At 40.2% G+C, this 17,283-nt stretch overlaps 2 protein-coding genes across 2 annotated transcripts; one reads left to right on the forward strand and one right to left on the reverse strand.

Moving 5' to 3' along the window:
* Positions 1-282: 282 nt before the first annotated feature.
* Positions 283-9,500, forward strand: elmod2 (ELMO/CED-12 domain containing 2). Its single transcript, XM_049571842.1, has 9 exons — positions 283-435; positions 3,111-3,258; positions 3,351-3,379; positions 4,444-4,541; positions 4,681-4,810; positions 6,563-6,696; positions 8,233-8,301; positions 8,422-8,555; positions 8,694-9,500. Exons 2-9 carry the CDS (start codon positions 3,114-3,116, stop codon positions 8,849-8,851), a joined length of 897 nt encoding a protein of 298 aa, XP_049427799.1. The 5' UTR covers positions 283-435; positions 3,111-3,113; the 3' UTR covers positions 8,852-9,500.
* A 109-nt stretch (positions 9,501-9,609) lies between these two features.
* ucp1 (uncoupling protein 1) lies at positions 9,610-14,658 on the reverse strand. The gene is made up of 7 exons (XM_049571841.1): positions 13,922-14,658; positions 13,621-13,769; positions 13,124-13,322; positions 11,347-11,544; positions 11,160-11,261; positions 10,640-10,820; positions 9,610-10,282 (listed from the first exon to the last, which is right to left on the reverse strand). The coding sequence occupies exons 2-7, from the start codon at positions 13,744-13,746 to the stop codon at positions 10,168-10,170; spliced, it is 921 nt and encodes a 306-aa protein (XP_049427798.1). The 5' UTR covers positions 13,747-13,769; positions 13,922-14,658; the 3' UTR covers positions 9,610-10,167.
* Between the last annotated feature and the right edge of the window lie 2,625 nt (positions 14,659-17,283).

Here is a 17,283-nt window from a genome sequence, read left to right on the forward strand (position 1 = left end):
AGTGCAGGCTGGTGCAGACAGCAGCAAAGTGTGAACAGTAGATGGCGCTGCAGCAGCGTTGAGGACTGACAGGCTGGCGTGGCATATGAGATGTTCATCGATATCTGGAAATTAACGTTTCAATGACTTAAAGCTTGTTTTCTCGGACTGTGTACGCTATTTCCGGCATAAATTGCAAAATACTCGCTCCCAAAACACATTTATAAGAATTCACGTGTAATTTTTTAAAGTAAGAATGCATTTCATCCAATATCCTTGATTTCTTAAGTGCGTCTCTTTACGTGCGTTGAAACGGCTGTGTGTCTGGTTGGATCATGAACGCACCACAGCCAGACTGTTGTCAAGAGAAACGTTGCTAACATTAACTTAAGCACACGGCTAATAGCTTGCAAGTGATTATAAGTTTGAGTGTGTCTTTGTCTCTTCGGCAGGAGGGTAAGATTAATTTCAGCTTCTTGTTCAACATCATGAAAAACCGTTAAGTACATCAGTGCTTACGACGCAACCTAATCTAGGTTAACACAGCTAGCTAACAGTTGGGCGAACACAGTGACAACCTGTTGTCTGAACCGGTTAACTGTCATCTGAGTTTTGAAGCTAGTTAGCTCATTTAGTTAATTAAAACCAGAGGTAACTAGCTATCAGTTTGCTAACACGTGGGTAGACCGTGTGCTAAAGGGCCGCTAAACTCGCCCAATCTTTCTAGTTTAACATAAACGAAATGTTCACGTTTAGTCTGAAGTTAGCATTAGCGCTAATGCTAGCTACCACAATGCTATTGTTTTGGCTGTTGACTAGCCTTCTCTCTTGAGCTCTTCCTTTCACATTAGCATGGTCCCATTTTATTGTAGGTTATATATTAGTGTTTTAATGGTGGCTTACGATCAGTAGACCCTCTCCTGTATTGAATGCTGCTTTTTTAAAATGCAGAATATTGTCTAAACTACTCTGAGCACTGGCCATTGTCATGATGACACAGACACCAGTGTTTCAGTCATCACAATGGGATTGGGAACGTGTCGTTTGGCAGTGGTGGAAATTAAGAACATACATTTAACGTTACTCAGACACTGCTTAAAAACAGTTTGGAGGTAGATGTACTACACTTGAATATTTCCATTTTAAGTTGCTTTGTACTTCTACTCTGATACATTTAAATCATATGATCAGCTTGTTAAATGTGATGCCTTGTTACAGGTCAAAATGCCCATCTGTATAAAAGATGGGTGACATTTAGAGCTGTACCAATTCGTCAATTAATCGGTTAGCTGTGGGATAGACAGGTAGCTGGTAAGTAGCTCTTATGGTAATTGTTTAGGCCATTTTTCAAGCAAACATGACAAAAATTTGATGGTTCCAGCTCCTTTTTTTCTTTTTAACTTTTATTGTGTTGCATTATAGTAAACTGAATAACATATTTTGTACAACAGACATCTGGTGATCAACTTGGGCTCTATGAAATCTTGATGGTTATTAGTATATTATTTTATTTTTTTTCCAATACTTTTTAAATGTTCAAACCAAATATAAATAAAAAAAGAATATAGCAGATTAATTGATAATGGAAATAATAATCAGTTGCAGCCCTAATAAACACAGCTCCAGCTTGACCAGCTACAATGTTAATAAATGCAAATAAAGCCCACTTGAATTTTAAAATTTGACTATTTAAATAACATTTCATGGCACCGCTTATCCTGTTAGGGGTCACAGGGGGGCTGGAGCCTATCTCCGCTGAAACTGGGTGTGAGACAGGATACACCCTGGACAGGTCACCAGTTTATCACAGGGCTGACACATAGAGACAGACAACCATTCACACTCATATTCACACCTATGGGTAATTTATATCACTGATTAACCTAACCTTCTTCACTTTGCACTGTGGGAGGAAGCCGGAGTATCCAGAGAAAACCCACGCTGACACAGGGAGAACATGCAAACTTTGTACAGAAGGACTAACATACAGGATACAGGAATAAGTTAGATGAGAAAATGAATAATTACAAAAAGAGGGACTCTCTCACTCAGGTATTAATAGTAATAGGACTTTTACTATTAAATGAACCACTTGTACACAAATACTGTATATGTATACACGTGCCTACACATATCCATATAAAGCACAGACAGACACATGAATACGTGTATGCACATATCGCTCATACTGTATGTTCACTCACATAGTGAACAAAAGAGTGATGACCACCCCGATTCATATAGATACATTTTGCCTGACCTTCTCCAGTGTTAATTACCATAGCCCTGTTTGACCGGGCAAAAATATTATGTCTTATAATGGGGTAACCCATTGAGAAATATGGAGTGCATGTGGTAGTAGTACTTTTACTAAGTACTGTCTCCCCCCATGTTAGTTGATATTTATAATGCTGACCTTGCATAAGTGTTTCAACTTCTTGGCTTGGCCAGGTAGTTTTTTGATCCATAGCTTGCCATGATATTTCTTGCACTCAAGAATAAAAATCAAAGAGTTACCTCTGCTGTAGGACCGTCCATCACCAATGGCTACGGGAGTCAAATTTGTCTGCTTGTCAGAGTCAGATTTTTCCACCTAAAGTACAGGGTGTCCGCGGGGTCTTAAAAAGTATTAAAAGTTGATAAATCAAATGTCAGAAAATTAAGGCCCTTAAAAAGTATTAAAAAGTCTTAATCGTGATTTTATGGTGTATTAAATTTTCTTGGCATTCAAACTTTGACAGAAAGTATCCATGAATGTATAATTCATTTTCCTCCTCGTGACTATTACAAACAATGATGTGTAGGTAGGCACACTCGGACTGCCACTCGGGGTCGTACGCGTTACTGTGTGACATCACGAGACGGCGCACGTCCAGGCGCCAAACAGAGGAGCAAAAGACAATAAAAAATCCGTCTCATCTTATCTGAGTTCTGTTGTATGTTTGTGCTCCATATATTTAATTGCAAACTACAACTGATTAGTAAGTTAAAGATGCGTTGCTACTAAAGACAGCTTGAAGTGGCGATGAGTGAGGATGAGTCTTAAAAAGGTATTGAAATTAACCTCAGGATTCCTGCATATACCCTGAATTACTTAAGCGCCCCCTGTCTTTTCTCTGTCCGTGCTGCAGAAGATGCTGGGGTATATCTGGCAGTACGTCTACACGTCCTTCCTGAGGTACTGGCTGAAGTGGTTCATCAGACAAGCAACAGGGAAATGTGAGCTGCAGAGAATATGCTCTGGATACAAGCCTGGGGCCACAAGGACAACAAAAGCAGGTGCATTAAATTATCCCAAATCCAGTTTGCTTCTCCTGCTTAGTATACATTATTTTCTATCATATTAATCTGCTTCTCATGTCCTGTTGTAGAATATTCTCTCCGCTCATCAAAGAGCAAGGTAAGAAAATGTTAACTCTCAGTTTTTTAGTAGATATGTTTGGTTATAGAGATACCAAGCATTGCTCCAGGGCGATTTCCAGGGTCATCTTAAATATTCGTGGTGTAATAATAGCTTTCAGCATGACTATTTGTGCTATTACTATTACTGTACTATTTAAGTTAAATTTTCGTTTATATGGCTGACAGACAATCACATGATCACTTCAGCACACACTTGCTGACCAACAGCAAAATGACCTAAAACAATTACGGTAATCTGTCAATGCTTTTGGTCGATAAGATGTTTTTTGATTTTTTGATACGTACTGTATATACACAGTGGAAATACTGTATGGGCCATGAAAGTAGGTCACTTAATCAAAATGCAAAGACATGAGTTCTTCAGATGCATTAGAAGCTGTTTTTCTCCAATGCCATGAAAGCAAAACTGTGTTCTCAGACTGTTTGAGTCTGCACTGTGAGTTGGCAGGCAGTCTTTGTTGGGCAGACTTGAGGCCCTTTCAGAAATATGATATGAGCAACCATTTGGGATTTTCAAAACAAACAGTATGTCTGCAGCCAGTGTTAACACGCCGGGATTGGGGCAATGTGATCCCTTTCTGTAGATCTGGACAGTAGTCTCACTGCAGATGTGTGTGATTAATTGTTGTAAAACTATGTCGGCTCACAAAGAAGTGTAGAGGAAACACCTCTTGCTAGATTACTGACCTGCTCATTATCTGTAAGGCTGTTGTAGGATGTATGAACTCTAATAAAAACATATCCTGTGAGCGTAATCAGTTCTTATCTTAAAATATACTTGCCAATCTCAGATGAATTGACTCTACTTGTCATTTAGAGTAAGGTAAGCATTTTCCGATTCAACAGCCCATTCAGTGTAGAAACAGAAATGCCTGGCCATCTTTTTCATTGTTTCTGAGGCTGACTTTGAAAGGGTTTTTTTTTCTCTGGCTGACAGCACAGATTATTAAGAAACCACTGCAGATTTTCTGTCTGGTTGCTCACTGTGTTATTACCCTTCTGTGGCTACCTCCTTCTCTCCTGTGCTTTCCTTCTCTGTAGGTTTTAAGAGGAGCTTTGGAAACCAACAAGGATAATTTAGAGCAATGTGTGGATCAAATTATGAAAGAGAAGAATATCAAACCTCAGAAAGATCCGCTGTAAGCTCACTTTTTATCTGTTGTTTTGCAGTTACTTGTCACCAGCAATTTCATTATGTCCAAATCATATTAAATGTAGTGGTAGTGTGATTTTTGAATCAGTGTATTCATCATTTGCTTAATCCCCTTGTCTATCTAGGTTCAGGGGAAGCCTACACATCTGTCTGTTACAGATAACAGGAACCAACAGCCTGTATGTTTCTGTGGAAGAACTGAGAAAGGAAGTCTTCAGCTCTGAGAATGAAGAGCACGAGGCCATGCTGTTGAAGGTGTGTGTTTGTGTGTTCCTGCTTCTCAATCCATTTTTTTTAGCCGTATGGTAACTGTTCCTCAGAACAAATGAGGCTCAGATCACATAGAAACTGCACCGCACAACACTACTAGTACTGGGGCGGCAGTAGCTCAGTCCATAGGGACTTGGGTTGGGAACCGGGGGGTTGCCGGTCGAGTCCCCGTCCGGACCGAAATATGGAGTGTGGTGGACTGGTGGCTGGAGAGGGGCCAGTTCACCTCCTGGGCACTGCTGAGGTGCCCTTGAGCAAGCGCTCGGGGCGCCTCACCAAGAGCAGCCCCCTCACTCTGACATCTCTCCACTTTGTGCATGTATAGGTCCTGTTTGTGCATGTGTGTGCCTTTCGGACCTGTGTGTAATTGAAAACATTGTATTTCTCCTCAGGGGGATTAATAAAGTAAATAAATTTAAATAAACTTAAACTTAAAAAAGCTTGCTGCACCTTTTTAATGTTGCCAGGCAACCACCCCAACATCTCCTTACCCTAACCTCCCTGTGTTATCAATCTGCCATTTATTTATTTGATTTATTTATTTCACACACATTTCATTTGTATCTAGTTATTAAAACGGACAGGCGGAGGGTACTTGTTTTAGCTTTGGTTGAGGGTGAGAGGCGCTCAGCATGTAGTTTGATGGGCACAGTGAAATGGAGAAAAAAGAGGGGTGGAGTACCACCAGTTGGTCCAGCAGTTCCGTCTCAATGACGGCTGTTTCAGGCACTGCACTATCTGCTTCCACACCTGCTGTTTTCTATGGAGATTCTGGTAACTGTGGTTTGTAAAGTCATATAGCTCTGGGTATTCAGCAACCGCTACCACCAGTTTCTCCTCCAATGTTTACCAAGTGTTAACTTGTCCTGACCATCACAGAAGGCCCGCATTTCAAATCATCTGATTTGATCATTAGAAAAAAGTGGAGATGACATGGGGTGCTTTTCTGCTCTGAGTTGAAGTTTTTTCAGCTTGAGGAGTTCAGAGTGCTCCAGCAAAACACCAGGCGTTTAGAGTGCAGAAGCATGAGGCTTGTAGCAACGCAAAAACAACGAGCCAAAAGCTTAATTCTCATTAAAAACAATTTTAAAATGCCGCCTCCAGCTTCTATAACGCTTTCTGTGTGATCAGGGCCCAAGAATGTTCAGAGTACACATATATCTATTATGGTACAATTCTGAACATGGTGAACCACTGACATGTTTTTACAATTCAGTGGTATTTTGAATGAGTCTTTGAGGACCTGTAACACAGTGAAGTGACAGTTTGATTTGATTGATAAATACAGCATTTTTAACAGACTCAACACCATGAACCAGAATTATTACAGTTATGTATTCATTCATTGGTATTCATTGGTATTGGTATTTTTTTAAGTTTCACTTAGTTTTCATTGTTTAAGTTTCATTTAGTCTCAGTATTAATTTTAGTTTTTTAATTGACAAAGAAACATTTTAGTTTCAATTAACTAAAATGTTTGTTCACACCCAGTTTAGTTTTAGTATCTATAATAACCTTGCCATGAGCTAAAACGGGCATATTGAAGATAGTTGAGGCTTTAGAAGGAGATTTATGAAATGTAATTGAGTGAGACAGCACAATAAAATGGCATGATTTAGATTACATTTTTGAAAGTATTGATTATGAATCTAAAATGTTATGCTCAGTGTCATTGTACCTGTGGCTCAGCACAGTGGCAATTAAAATGTGTAACCCTTGAATTATTTGTGCTCTCAGCTGTGGGACCTGTTGATGCCAACGGTCAAACTGGAGTCGAGGATAACCAAACAGTGGGGAGACATCGGATTTCAAGGAGACGACCCGAAGACTGACTTCAGAGGAATGGGCCTGCTGGGCCTCATCAACCTTGTGTGAGTCCTTAATAAATAAAAAGGAGACATTTATGAACTACTAAAGAACTGCAGGTTGTATCAGTACTGACCATCAGAACCTGAGACCATTACCATCCACTGTCATCTCTTTCACCGCTTACTTTATCAATGATGGAAAGACATGTACCCTTTTAACTCCTAAGTTTAATTTACATCTAAATACAATCACATGAAAATTGATATAAACCTTTTGTAACATACTGGATTTTATATGATCTTAGACTTCTCTCTGGGCAGTTTTACCTCTAAGTAACCTTGTTGCAAGGCAGTCAGTAAATAAAAAGCAACAAAACATAAGGAAAGAGTGAGACACGACACAGAGAGAGAAGCTGACCAAGCAAACTAAACCTATTTTCCAGCTGTGTGTCAGTAGGAGCTTGAAAGTTCAATCCCAAATCAAAAAGGAAATATATGCAATCAGCTGGACTTCATACTGGTGCCGAAACCAAGCAAAACTGCAGCGAAGGTTTTGATTGAACTGGCCACATGTACAGAGAAGCTTCACAGATCCCTGTTAATGATTCATCTGTGTAGGGTCATGCATGTGTGTTTACGTCTGGCAGTCTAGTTGCCTATGTTGTAACATACCATGATGAAACACATGAAACCTGGGGCAGAATATTGAGAGAAAGAAGTATCAGCATCCTCTTGAGTCTTCTTGATGGTAAAACAGACCATGGAGTTATCAGAGCCCTTAATCGGTATTACAAGGGGCAGTTATAGCTGTGACTATGACAAAGCACATGAAGAGTCCATAGGCTGCAACATGTGGACCAGGGTGACAACTGTATCCTGTCAGAGTGTAATAATAAAAAATAATATAATGGTTGATAAAATATTCACCATGAGAAACAGAAGCATGTTAGATTTACTACTCACTGTCATCAAAACAACCAGCATGTCCAGCACTGATGACGCAGTCTTTGTTGGGGACACATGAGTATGGCGTCCTAGACAACCTTGGCAAGTGGTTTGAGTGATCGGATCACAATACATATCGGTGGCTGGTTACACCTGTACTAAGTGCTGTCCATTTGTGATCAGATCACCCGAGATGCATGTTAACACCAGGTCTAAACAGTCTCTAAAAGCCAAGGACACCATTGGCGCCGTTTATGCGAGTCCCAAGTAGTGACGTGTTGATACTAGTTTTCCTAGCACATTGACCATACTCTATGTCACACGCTACATAGCATAACTCCAATATAAGCTAAAGTTAAAGGAGATAGAAAAGATAAACTCACAGCATCAGCAAACACACTCACCGTGCAGCATGGTCTCAAACAAAAGGGATTCAAATAGGCCACTCCCACACTTAAATAACCTCCCTCTTCCTGGATTTTCTCCTGAGAGGACTGATTGGTGGATCTCTCCACCTGATCTCAAGGAGTTATGTACCCTGCTTAGTAGGTCCCCCTGCTAGCCCCCAACTGACATTATTCCTCCTCATCCAAATCCACTGACTAGATCTAGCTGCTTCATCTTACAAATTATAATGAAATGTTTATATTACAGTTTCTTCAGTGAAAACTACACAGAGGAAGCTCGTCAGGTGTTGTCTCATGCAAACCATCCTAAACTCGGGTAAGAGACATTCATATATGTACAGTATTAATATCCCCATATTTTCAGTATTATGGCTTTTATGTGCACAGTCGCTTTTGGCATGCACTTTATGCTAATATCATAATCCTCATATTTCAGGTATTCATATGCCATCGTTGGGATCAACCTGACAGAGATGGCCTACAGCCTCCTGAAGAGCGGGGCTTTGAAACCCCATTTCTATAACACAGTACAGGGCGCGCCTGAGCTCCGGCACTTCCATCAGCTATACTGTGAGTGAAAAACAATCCATAATTTTTCTATTCTTCACCATCTGCTAGAAAAATAAAACACATTTTTTAAAAGAAACTGAAGTTTGGTTGTCTGTTTTTATAAGGAATTCTCTTGTGTGTGTGTTTCTTGTCTTCTAGGTTATCTGGCGTATGAATTTGATAAATTCTGGGTGGCAGAAGAACCAGAAAGCATCATGCAGTTCAATCAGTACAGAGAAAAATTCCATAACATAGTCAAGATGCATCTACAGGACCCCGCCGTAACCCTCACATTGACTGTCCGCTCTAAAAACTAACATTATTCAGAAGTGTTCCCTCACCTCTCCACCTCGCCCTGACGAAGGCAGGAAGCTTAAGCAGTGCTGAACATTAAAGGCATAAAAAACAGATTGAAGTTGGCTGGTCACTCAAAAATGTGAACACATGAATCCTCTTATATTCGGTTTTTGTGGCTCATTAGTCCTGCTCTGTTCATCCTGTTAAAGTGAGAGTTAAGGGTTTTAAAATGGAGCACAAAGCTAACACCCTATACCTCAAAAATGACCATTCCAGTGTTTAATTAACCTTCGTACTGTGGAGGCAAAATGAGAGCTGCTGCAGAGGACTGTACAGATAACGGGTCTGTCTTTTGTGAGGCTTTAAGCACTTTCAGCGAGCAAGCAGCCAAAATTGTTGCAGTTAAAAGATTAAACTACCATACGTGTAGCTGTCTTGTTTGTAGTGATGTAAACAAGATCTCACAGTTGTTCCACTCAGGAATTTGATTTTCTATGTCCAGAGACCATGGCTAAATTTGTGCATGTTCTAATGTGTCCCCGTTGATGGCATCTGTATTCTGTAATATAGGTGATGTGGAACTCAAAATGGTTGTTTGCTTCCTTTTTCATGAATTTGTATGTCTGAAGACTGCATTTTTATTACCTGTTGTTATTATACTGTGATCTGCTTTTGAGGAAGGTATGTAAAGATTAACACGTCTGACTCAGAGTTAATAAATACACATTTTAATGTTTTGAAATGTGTTTCGTGTGGTGGAAGTGATCGCACAAGTTCATTAGCAAGCACCAGTATTTTTTATTATTGGCACCAGTGTTAGTGAACGGTGCACTGCTGTAAGCTGCCGAAAATGTACGCGCTGTTTCAGACGTCTCAGACAACATTTTAAATGGGTCCTTTTGTATTTCTGTTATATTTGCAGGATATGTGAATGACATAAGCTGACAGGAAGTAAACGTGGACCCAAGCTGTTGCCTGGCAATACAAGTGAAACAGTCCATACTTTGCAGATTTACAGATCTTAAAGTGCAAACTCAACTTCCCAAAGGAGGGCTATCACAACCTGGTGTTGGCAACATTCACTCCCATTAAATTTCAAATAGGTTCATTTATGAAAAATGATAAATATAAAGACAGAACTGCATTTCTTTTATACATCAGTTCAACATAGAGTCAAGTACACGCTGCACTCCACTCTGATATCCCTTTTTCAACAAAGGATTTCCTTCTTTGTCACCACAGGACAAAAAGAACAAAACTAAAATTGATATTATCGTATCGAGGTTCCAACCCAGTAGTTTTTCAGATTTTTCAGTCCCACTTTGAAACGGACATCTCAGTTTCTGTCCTCAATCCTCTTCTTTGTCACCATCATGGCTCTCTTGATTTGTTCGAATGAGACAAACATCACAATGTTCCACGACCCCAGCCTCAGAAATGAGGGAATAAACCTTGAGGAGACAAAGAAAATGAAAGGTTTAATAGGTCTGTAAATGCATCTTAGCTTAAAACATTTGTTATCAAATGACCTCCAGCAAAGGCCTAGGGTTCATTTTTGGGGGTTGTCTACCATGACATTTTGGTTGATTTGTATGCACCAAATAGTGCTATTTTTCATTCATTTATGGTGTTAATGTCTTAATTAAAAGTTTTGATCTCCCATGCTACTTCCATGTTTTTACTGGGGGTGGCAAATTCATGACGGATGTGTGTCCTCTACTTCCCCCCCTTCCCTACACCTGCAACCTCAAGTACCAACATTCTCTGAACCAATGAGGGTGTGCTGGGGTCAGAGAGGAGGAGCTCACCCTTTGTAGAAAGCCGTCGGCCCCTCTTTCGTCATCATGATCCAGGCACAGTTGATGGCACTCCTGTACTGGCCCGGTGGTGAGTTCATGTATCTAGTTTTCACCACATCTACTGGGGAAGCAATCACGGTGGTGACAAAGCCAGCACCAAACGCAGATACAAAGTGGCAGGGCAGATTGTCTGTGGAGAGAAAGATTGTGAACAAAGTGAAACGTATGAAGGCAACCAGAGGGCCTTTGCTCTGAGCTGAGCAGGACAAAAACTCATGTCAGCAGATTACGTAACGTTGTGAATGAGGCAATATAAATGATTGAGATAAATGTTGTATTAACTACTGTATTTACAGCACTGTGGGGGGATATTGCACCATGTTCTGTACCAGCTTGTGCGCTGTTATCAGCTGTGGAAGAGTTGAAGGGGCGAGAGGGTGTGTGGATCTCTAACCAATCAGCTGTCTCTCTGGGATGGCTGTGTGTGTGTGTTGCTGTAACCCAGGCACACATGAGCTTTGTCACTCACCTGACATCAGATTGTGTCTGAGGATGGCCTCTTTGATCAGGTCATATGTCACCAGCTCTGTGCAGTTGACCAGTGCATTTCTTGTGATGTTGGGTAATGTGCCTAAAGGGGCCAGAAAAAAGAAACCACACAGTTAAAAGTCATCTCTGGGTCGTATTTTCACGTTAGATGAGGCACAAAGTAGCACCTTTCCAGAGTCCACGTAAACCCTCATTCTGGAAGATGTGTTTGTAGGCCTGCATGGTGCCACTGTAGCGACGGGCAACGCCGTCCAGGTTCATCTGGGCTTGAAATCGAACCTTTACCACATCAGTGGGTTGTGCAAAAGACACTGCCATGGCGCCTGTGGTGCAGCCAGCCAGGATACGGATCAGCACACTAGGGTCTGGAGAGGGATAGATGGAAAAGATCAGTGGTGGAACATAAGTACATCTACTCAATCACTGTAACTAAGTGCAGCTTTGAGGTGCTTGTACTTTGATTTATATACATATGTGTGTATGTGAGTATGTGTGAGAGGGAGTGTGTGTATATATATTAACACCTGCTATCTATAAAACTCAGTCTTTTGCATCCATGCGCTGCTCAGATGCTTCAAAGAAGTTGCGTTCTATTTTATTGCTCAGAGCATTCAAACAATACGTTAATAACAGTTTGAAGCTTCATATTACAAAGTTATTTTGTCCCAGACTGATGTTCGACTAGCACATGCCCTAAATCTATTAAAATGTTGCTTTAAATGACTAATGATAGTAAATAGCTCTTCTAACTACCCTTGGTTACTTGACATGGACAACTACCAAAGTTTACAACCTAAAACCATATTTCAAAATACATGTGGGCAAAAAATGTACATGAAATGTGTGAATTATTACCATCAACTGAACATTTACTTTTATCTGCCATGTTTCTGCACGTATGATGTCAACTCGGCAATTCGTGTACCAACATTTGTGCAGACTTTTGGAGTTGTTGTTCTGACTTGAGGGGGCACTCGAGAATTTTAGTCAGCAAATCATTTTTCTGATTATTTTGACACCATGTGCAAGTCTGATTCTGAAAACATCAGTTTGTGTCACTGCCCTCAGATCTTCTTCACTTTGCCCTAAACCAGAGATACTCAACTTGCTTTACCACGGGGGGCACTTCTGCAAAACGTCAAGAGGCCATTTAATAAACAAGAAATAATTTATTTGACTGCAATCAAGGGGGATCCTCCCCTGGCACTTTGTTTTTTATAAACAAGCTCTAATTTGATGCTTTTTAATACACTCTTGCAACTTATTTACACCAGAAAGTATTTCATAAAAATTTCCAGTGTAAATCAGTTTATTTTACTTTTGAATTAGAAAATGGTCTGATGGGCCAACCCAGCTCTAAGTTGAGTATCACTTTCCTAAACTCTTACTACACCTGATACTTACTTCATATTACATGCTGTGTACTTTATGTACTTGGTATTGTAATTGTATCCCAGTATTAATATTCTGCTGCTGTTACATCTGTCTGTATTATATATACACAGAAGCTGTTGCACATATGTCAGTGCTGGATAACAGGTACCCACTACTGTTGCCCTTCCTCAGGTTTCTTGCTTTTTCCTCCAGTTTGATTTTTTGTTGTTGTTCTTTCTTGGGTTTTTTTTTTTTGATTGGAGGAAAAATGTAAAGCCCTCTTGAGACCGAGGAGTGATTTCGAGCTTGATAAATAAAATTGACTGGTGTTGCTATTCACCTTTCATGTAAGGATTTTGGTTATTGTATAGTCTGGTTTAAGTTAAGTTTATAAGTTTATTAATCGCCCTGAGGGGAAATTCAATGTTTTCACTCTTGCTTGTCAATTACACACAGGTCCAAAAGACACACACATGCACAAACAGGACCTATACATGCACAAAGTGGAGAGCTGTGAAAGATTTATTTAGAAACATGTAATTAAAAGAAAGCCTGCAAATAACCACTTACTGTCTGTGCCCCCAGTGTAGAAACTTTTGACATTGTCATAGAGGCCGATCCTGATGGAGGCGAAGCACACTTGTCTCTGCAGCCCTGCCACCAGCCCGTTGTACAGAGACCGGGGCCCCTCCGTTCGGATCATGGTGCTGATTGTGCCAAACACCCCTCTGTAGCGGATGCCTGCCACTCCCTGTTTCTCTCCCTGAATCTGGGGTCACAGATTTTGCTCATGGTTAAAACCAACTTTACAGAACAGATATAGAAAATATTTAAACAAAATGTTTCAGCATGTTGCTACAGAAGTACAATTGATTTTAGGAGTAGAGAAGTGGTCAAAGTTTAAAAAGTCAAGCTCAGTCAATAGTGGCCAACATCAGACTGTGTTACAAAGATCATGAACACTGTTAGCTGCATTGTAGTCAATGTGAAGACAACATGTTTTATGATACTGGTGATGAATGAACAAAGGTTTTCCTCTTTCATTGTCAGTGTCACTGAGTGGATACCTGTAGTCTGACTTTAGCTGTGTCCAGAGGGAATGTGACAAGGTCTGCTACACAGGCTGCAGCACCAGCACTCGCCATCTTCACCCCAAGTGGAGGGGGAACATCTGAGGGTTTAAGTCCTACCATGTTTCCTAATACTGGGGCTATAGCTATGCACAAACACACAGAGACACACAGTCAGGACCAGGAGGAAAAACATCACGTAAACATTAACCTCATGTACTTCATTTCACTGTAAGGTTAGTGAATATTTTATAAGCCAGTTATCAAAGTGATGGTAAAAACATAAAGAGATACTTACAATGTTTGTCTAAAATGTAAGGTTCCTTTTGATCCTCAGTCGTTTGTTGCCAGGCAGGATTTGATTGGCCAGATTATAATCCATAAAGGGCGCCACTCCGCAGAAAGCAATGATGCATCTTTAGCTCTGTATTTATATATATGCTGGCTAGGCTTTTTTTTTTTCTTTATGACATCCACAGAGAGGCGTTACTGTGTACTCCTTGACGCACAGGTCAAAGCAAAGTCCACTGACTGCCAGAAAGTCAATGTTCAATTTACCCCTCAGTGCAGGCACATTTCAGACAACTCTTTTACTTCCCCCGTTGTGACTCAAACAGTGTCTTTTCATCCAAACTGTGCCGTATTTCCAAAAGTGTCTATAATATTTTTTAATTGCTGTTCTCTTTCCTTCAAATATAACCAACATTATATCCATTCACATTTGGTACAATGAGTATATTTCCTGTCTGTCCTATATCTGTCACTTAATATTAAATAATTTACTTAATTAGACCAACAGTCTGCACACTTAACAGATGTGATAAAGTATTATCAGAAAACAGCCAATGACAGAGCAGGTGTGAACAACAGAGAAAGCGTATGGAGCTGATTGGCTAAAAATCTTCAGAGCCTTAAATCACATTGTTCTTTCACTTTTGTAGCAGCATTATTGTATCAAACAGTATTTGCTCACTTGTTCATATATACATCGTATTTGATCTAAGCTATCATAATAACACATTTACAAAAGAGGTGCACTTACTTTTTTTTTTGAAAAGCTTTTGGGGGGGCGTAGTGACGTGAAGTAGAGACTGAAGTTCAGTATGGATCAGATAAGAACTTTGCGTCACAGCATGTTGGCCTCTCAGCAGTTTGGCAGTGAAGGTGCCTCTTTCATAAGACTCTTCCCTAAATCCAACCGTTGCAGTTTCTCATGCATCATAGAACTTTGAAACAGAAAATTTGATTTTGGGGAAAAAGAAACAGGGATGAACATGCGACCTTATTCCTACAACACTCAGTTGCTTGTTTGAACTACTGGGGCTAAAATTAACACAGCCGAATACAACAGTCCTGCAATAAATCCTTCAGGAAAGTTACAGTATAATGTTCATGTTTGGTTCAAACTGTTTAGGAGTTAATGGTCATTTTGGAGGCTGTAGTTTGTGGTGCTGTTGAGTTGTTTGTGTTACATTGAGAGGTGTTCCTAATATTTTGGCCATTATCACCAATATTTTAGTTGAATGCAGAGGAATACTTTTAAAAGTTAAATCTGCCTCTCTAAAATTGAACATAGGGCTATGACCTTCACCATGGTAGGAAGTATTGTAGGCCTGTTGTATTAGACTGCATTCATCTTAGCAAGGTGTACCAAATAACTGAAATTATGATAATTAGTTTGAAGCTTCTGTGTACGACATTCAGAGTATCAATATAGCAGCAAGCCACAATTGGCTGTGTAAAGATATAGTGAAGTAATGGCGTCCTGAGCAGAGATGAAGTAAGATTCTTTGTGTGTGCTGTAGTCTAAACTTCTCGGTTCATTGTTGTGGTAGCCGGTCTAGACATGTGCATGTGAATCCTTGTGAGTGTGCCCCACTGGGTAGTTTATCGCACGGCACTTAAACGTCAGTTACTGCTGATAACACTTGACTGACTGACGGTGGTGGAACAGCACTGTTGTAGAAGCACAACAACCACAATGTGGTTCCACCCCCTGGTTAACACAGTTAGCTCTGTCAGCATGAAACCAAAAAAGTTCCACTTCTGGATATAAATGACCCAATTTTACATGTTGTTCAGCCCATTGAGCAAGCACACCAGAGACGAGAGACATGACGTACCCCAGAGGTTGTGATTCCACAGTTTGGCCATTATGTCAAATTTACTTCAGAGCTTGGAGCTGTCCTGTGGGCATGGTTAGCTGCTGGCCACTGGAACAGCTTTCTCCATAAGAGCTGTGTTGAGGCAATCCGGGCTCAGACTCTGAATCATAGATATGCTCTGAATGTTACCTACAGCTCCTTCACAAAATAAAATAATGTTAAATATTGGAGAAAACATTGATTTTATGTTTGAGATAGTTAAACAGGAGCCAAAGCACAAGAGAGAAAACCAGATTCTAAAGCTTCTTATCAGCTGTCTTTGTCATCATGTCTCTAATAATACCAGTAACTATTAAAAAGAAACATTTAATATCCATATTTGATAGATATGATAAAACTTTACAAGACTCTTGTCTTTTGAGGTTTTAAGAATTTCTTGGAATCAAAACAGTGAGACAACCCCAGTAGAGATAAGAAATATGTAATCTGTCCTATTTTACAATGATTGTTTTTGATAGATTAATCATTTATAACTTTCATGTGTCTGAGAGGGGAAGCCTCTTTAAAATGTGCTGAACGTCCTGTTTTAAGTGAGCTCACTTTGCTGTGATTGGTCAACCTGAGCCACATCCCCAATCTGTTTGGTCTACAGAGAGAGACAGAGAAAGGCCCTGTTACCAACTGAGGTTTGATACAGCTGTACTCAAGGTACATGTTTTCTCTTTCCCTCTGAATTTTAGGAGTAGAAGTATAATGTGACATGAAAACAAAATATCCAAGTAAAGGCAAGTACCTCAAATTAGTACTTGAGAACAGAACTTGAGTAAAAGTACAGAGTTACATTCAACCACAGTGAACAAGATAAATGTGCATGTGCTTTCACAGTGAGCATGTTTGTTGTATTAATACTCCCTGTGGACTATATCAGTGGTGAAAGAAGTATTTAGATCCTTTAACTTAAGTTAACAAAATAATACCAGTAAGTGTAGTGTAAAGATACTTTGTTACAAATCCTGCATTAAGTTAAAGGGCCAGTGTGTAAAATGGGTAGAAAACAGTGACATCAGTGGTCAAATTCTAGATTGCAGGGCTCACTCGCTCACCCCTCCCGTCGGGTAAATGACGGTGGCCTCGTAGGGACAAAAAGCCTTGCGCACAAGTTTTTCAGGAGTAGGTCTATCTAGTGATGAGGTGAATATTTATTTAGAAATCTAAACCATGTTACGATATTGTAATGAATCACTCACGAGCAGGAGACCAGAGGAGTGTTCGGGAAAAAGGCCAGTTTATTTGAGCACTCCAAAAACTCCGGTAACACTCCAGGGGGTAAAAGACTCCGTCCCAAACTCTGACTCTTCTAGCGTAACACACACACTTCATACACACATACTCGTTTACCATACCGAGTGGGCACCCCCCCTCCCCTCTCTGCTCCACCAATCTCCAGCCCGCACACTGCCTGACAGCGTAGCTGATAAACAGAGCTCAGCTGTTTATTTAGCCTAGCAATATCTCCGGACTATAGCAGCTGCAATGGACGACTTTGAACGTGATT

This window comes from Epinephelus fuscoguttatus, linkage group LG3, assembly GCF_011397635.1.
Source record: "Epinephelus fuscoguttatus linkage group LG3, E.fuscoguttatus.final_Chr_v1".
NCBI lineage: Eukaryota > Metazoa > Chordata > Actinopteri > Perciformes > Serranidae > Epinephelus > Epinephelus fuscoguttatus.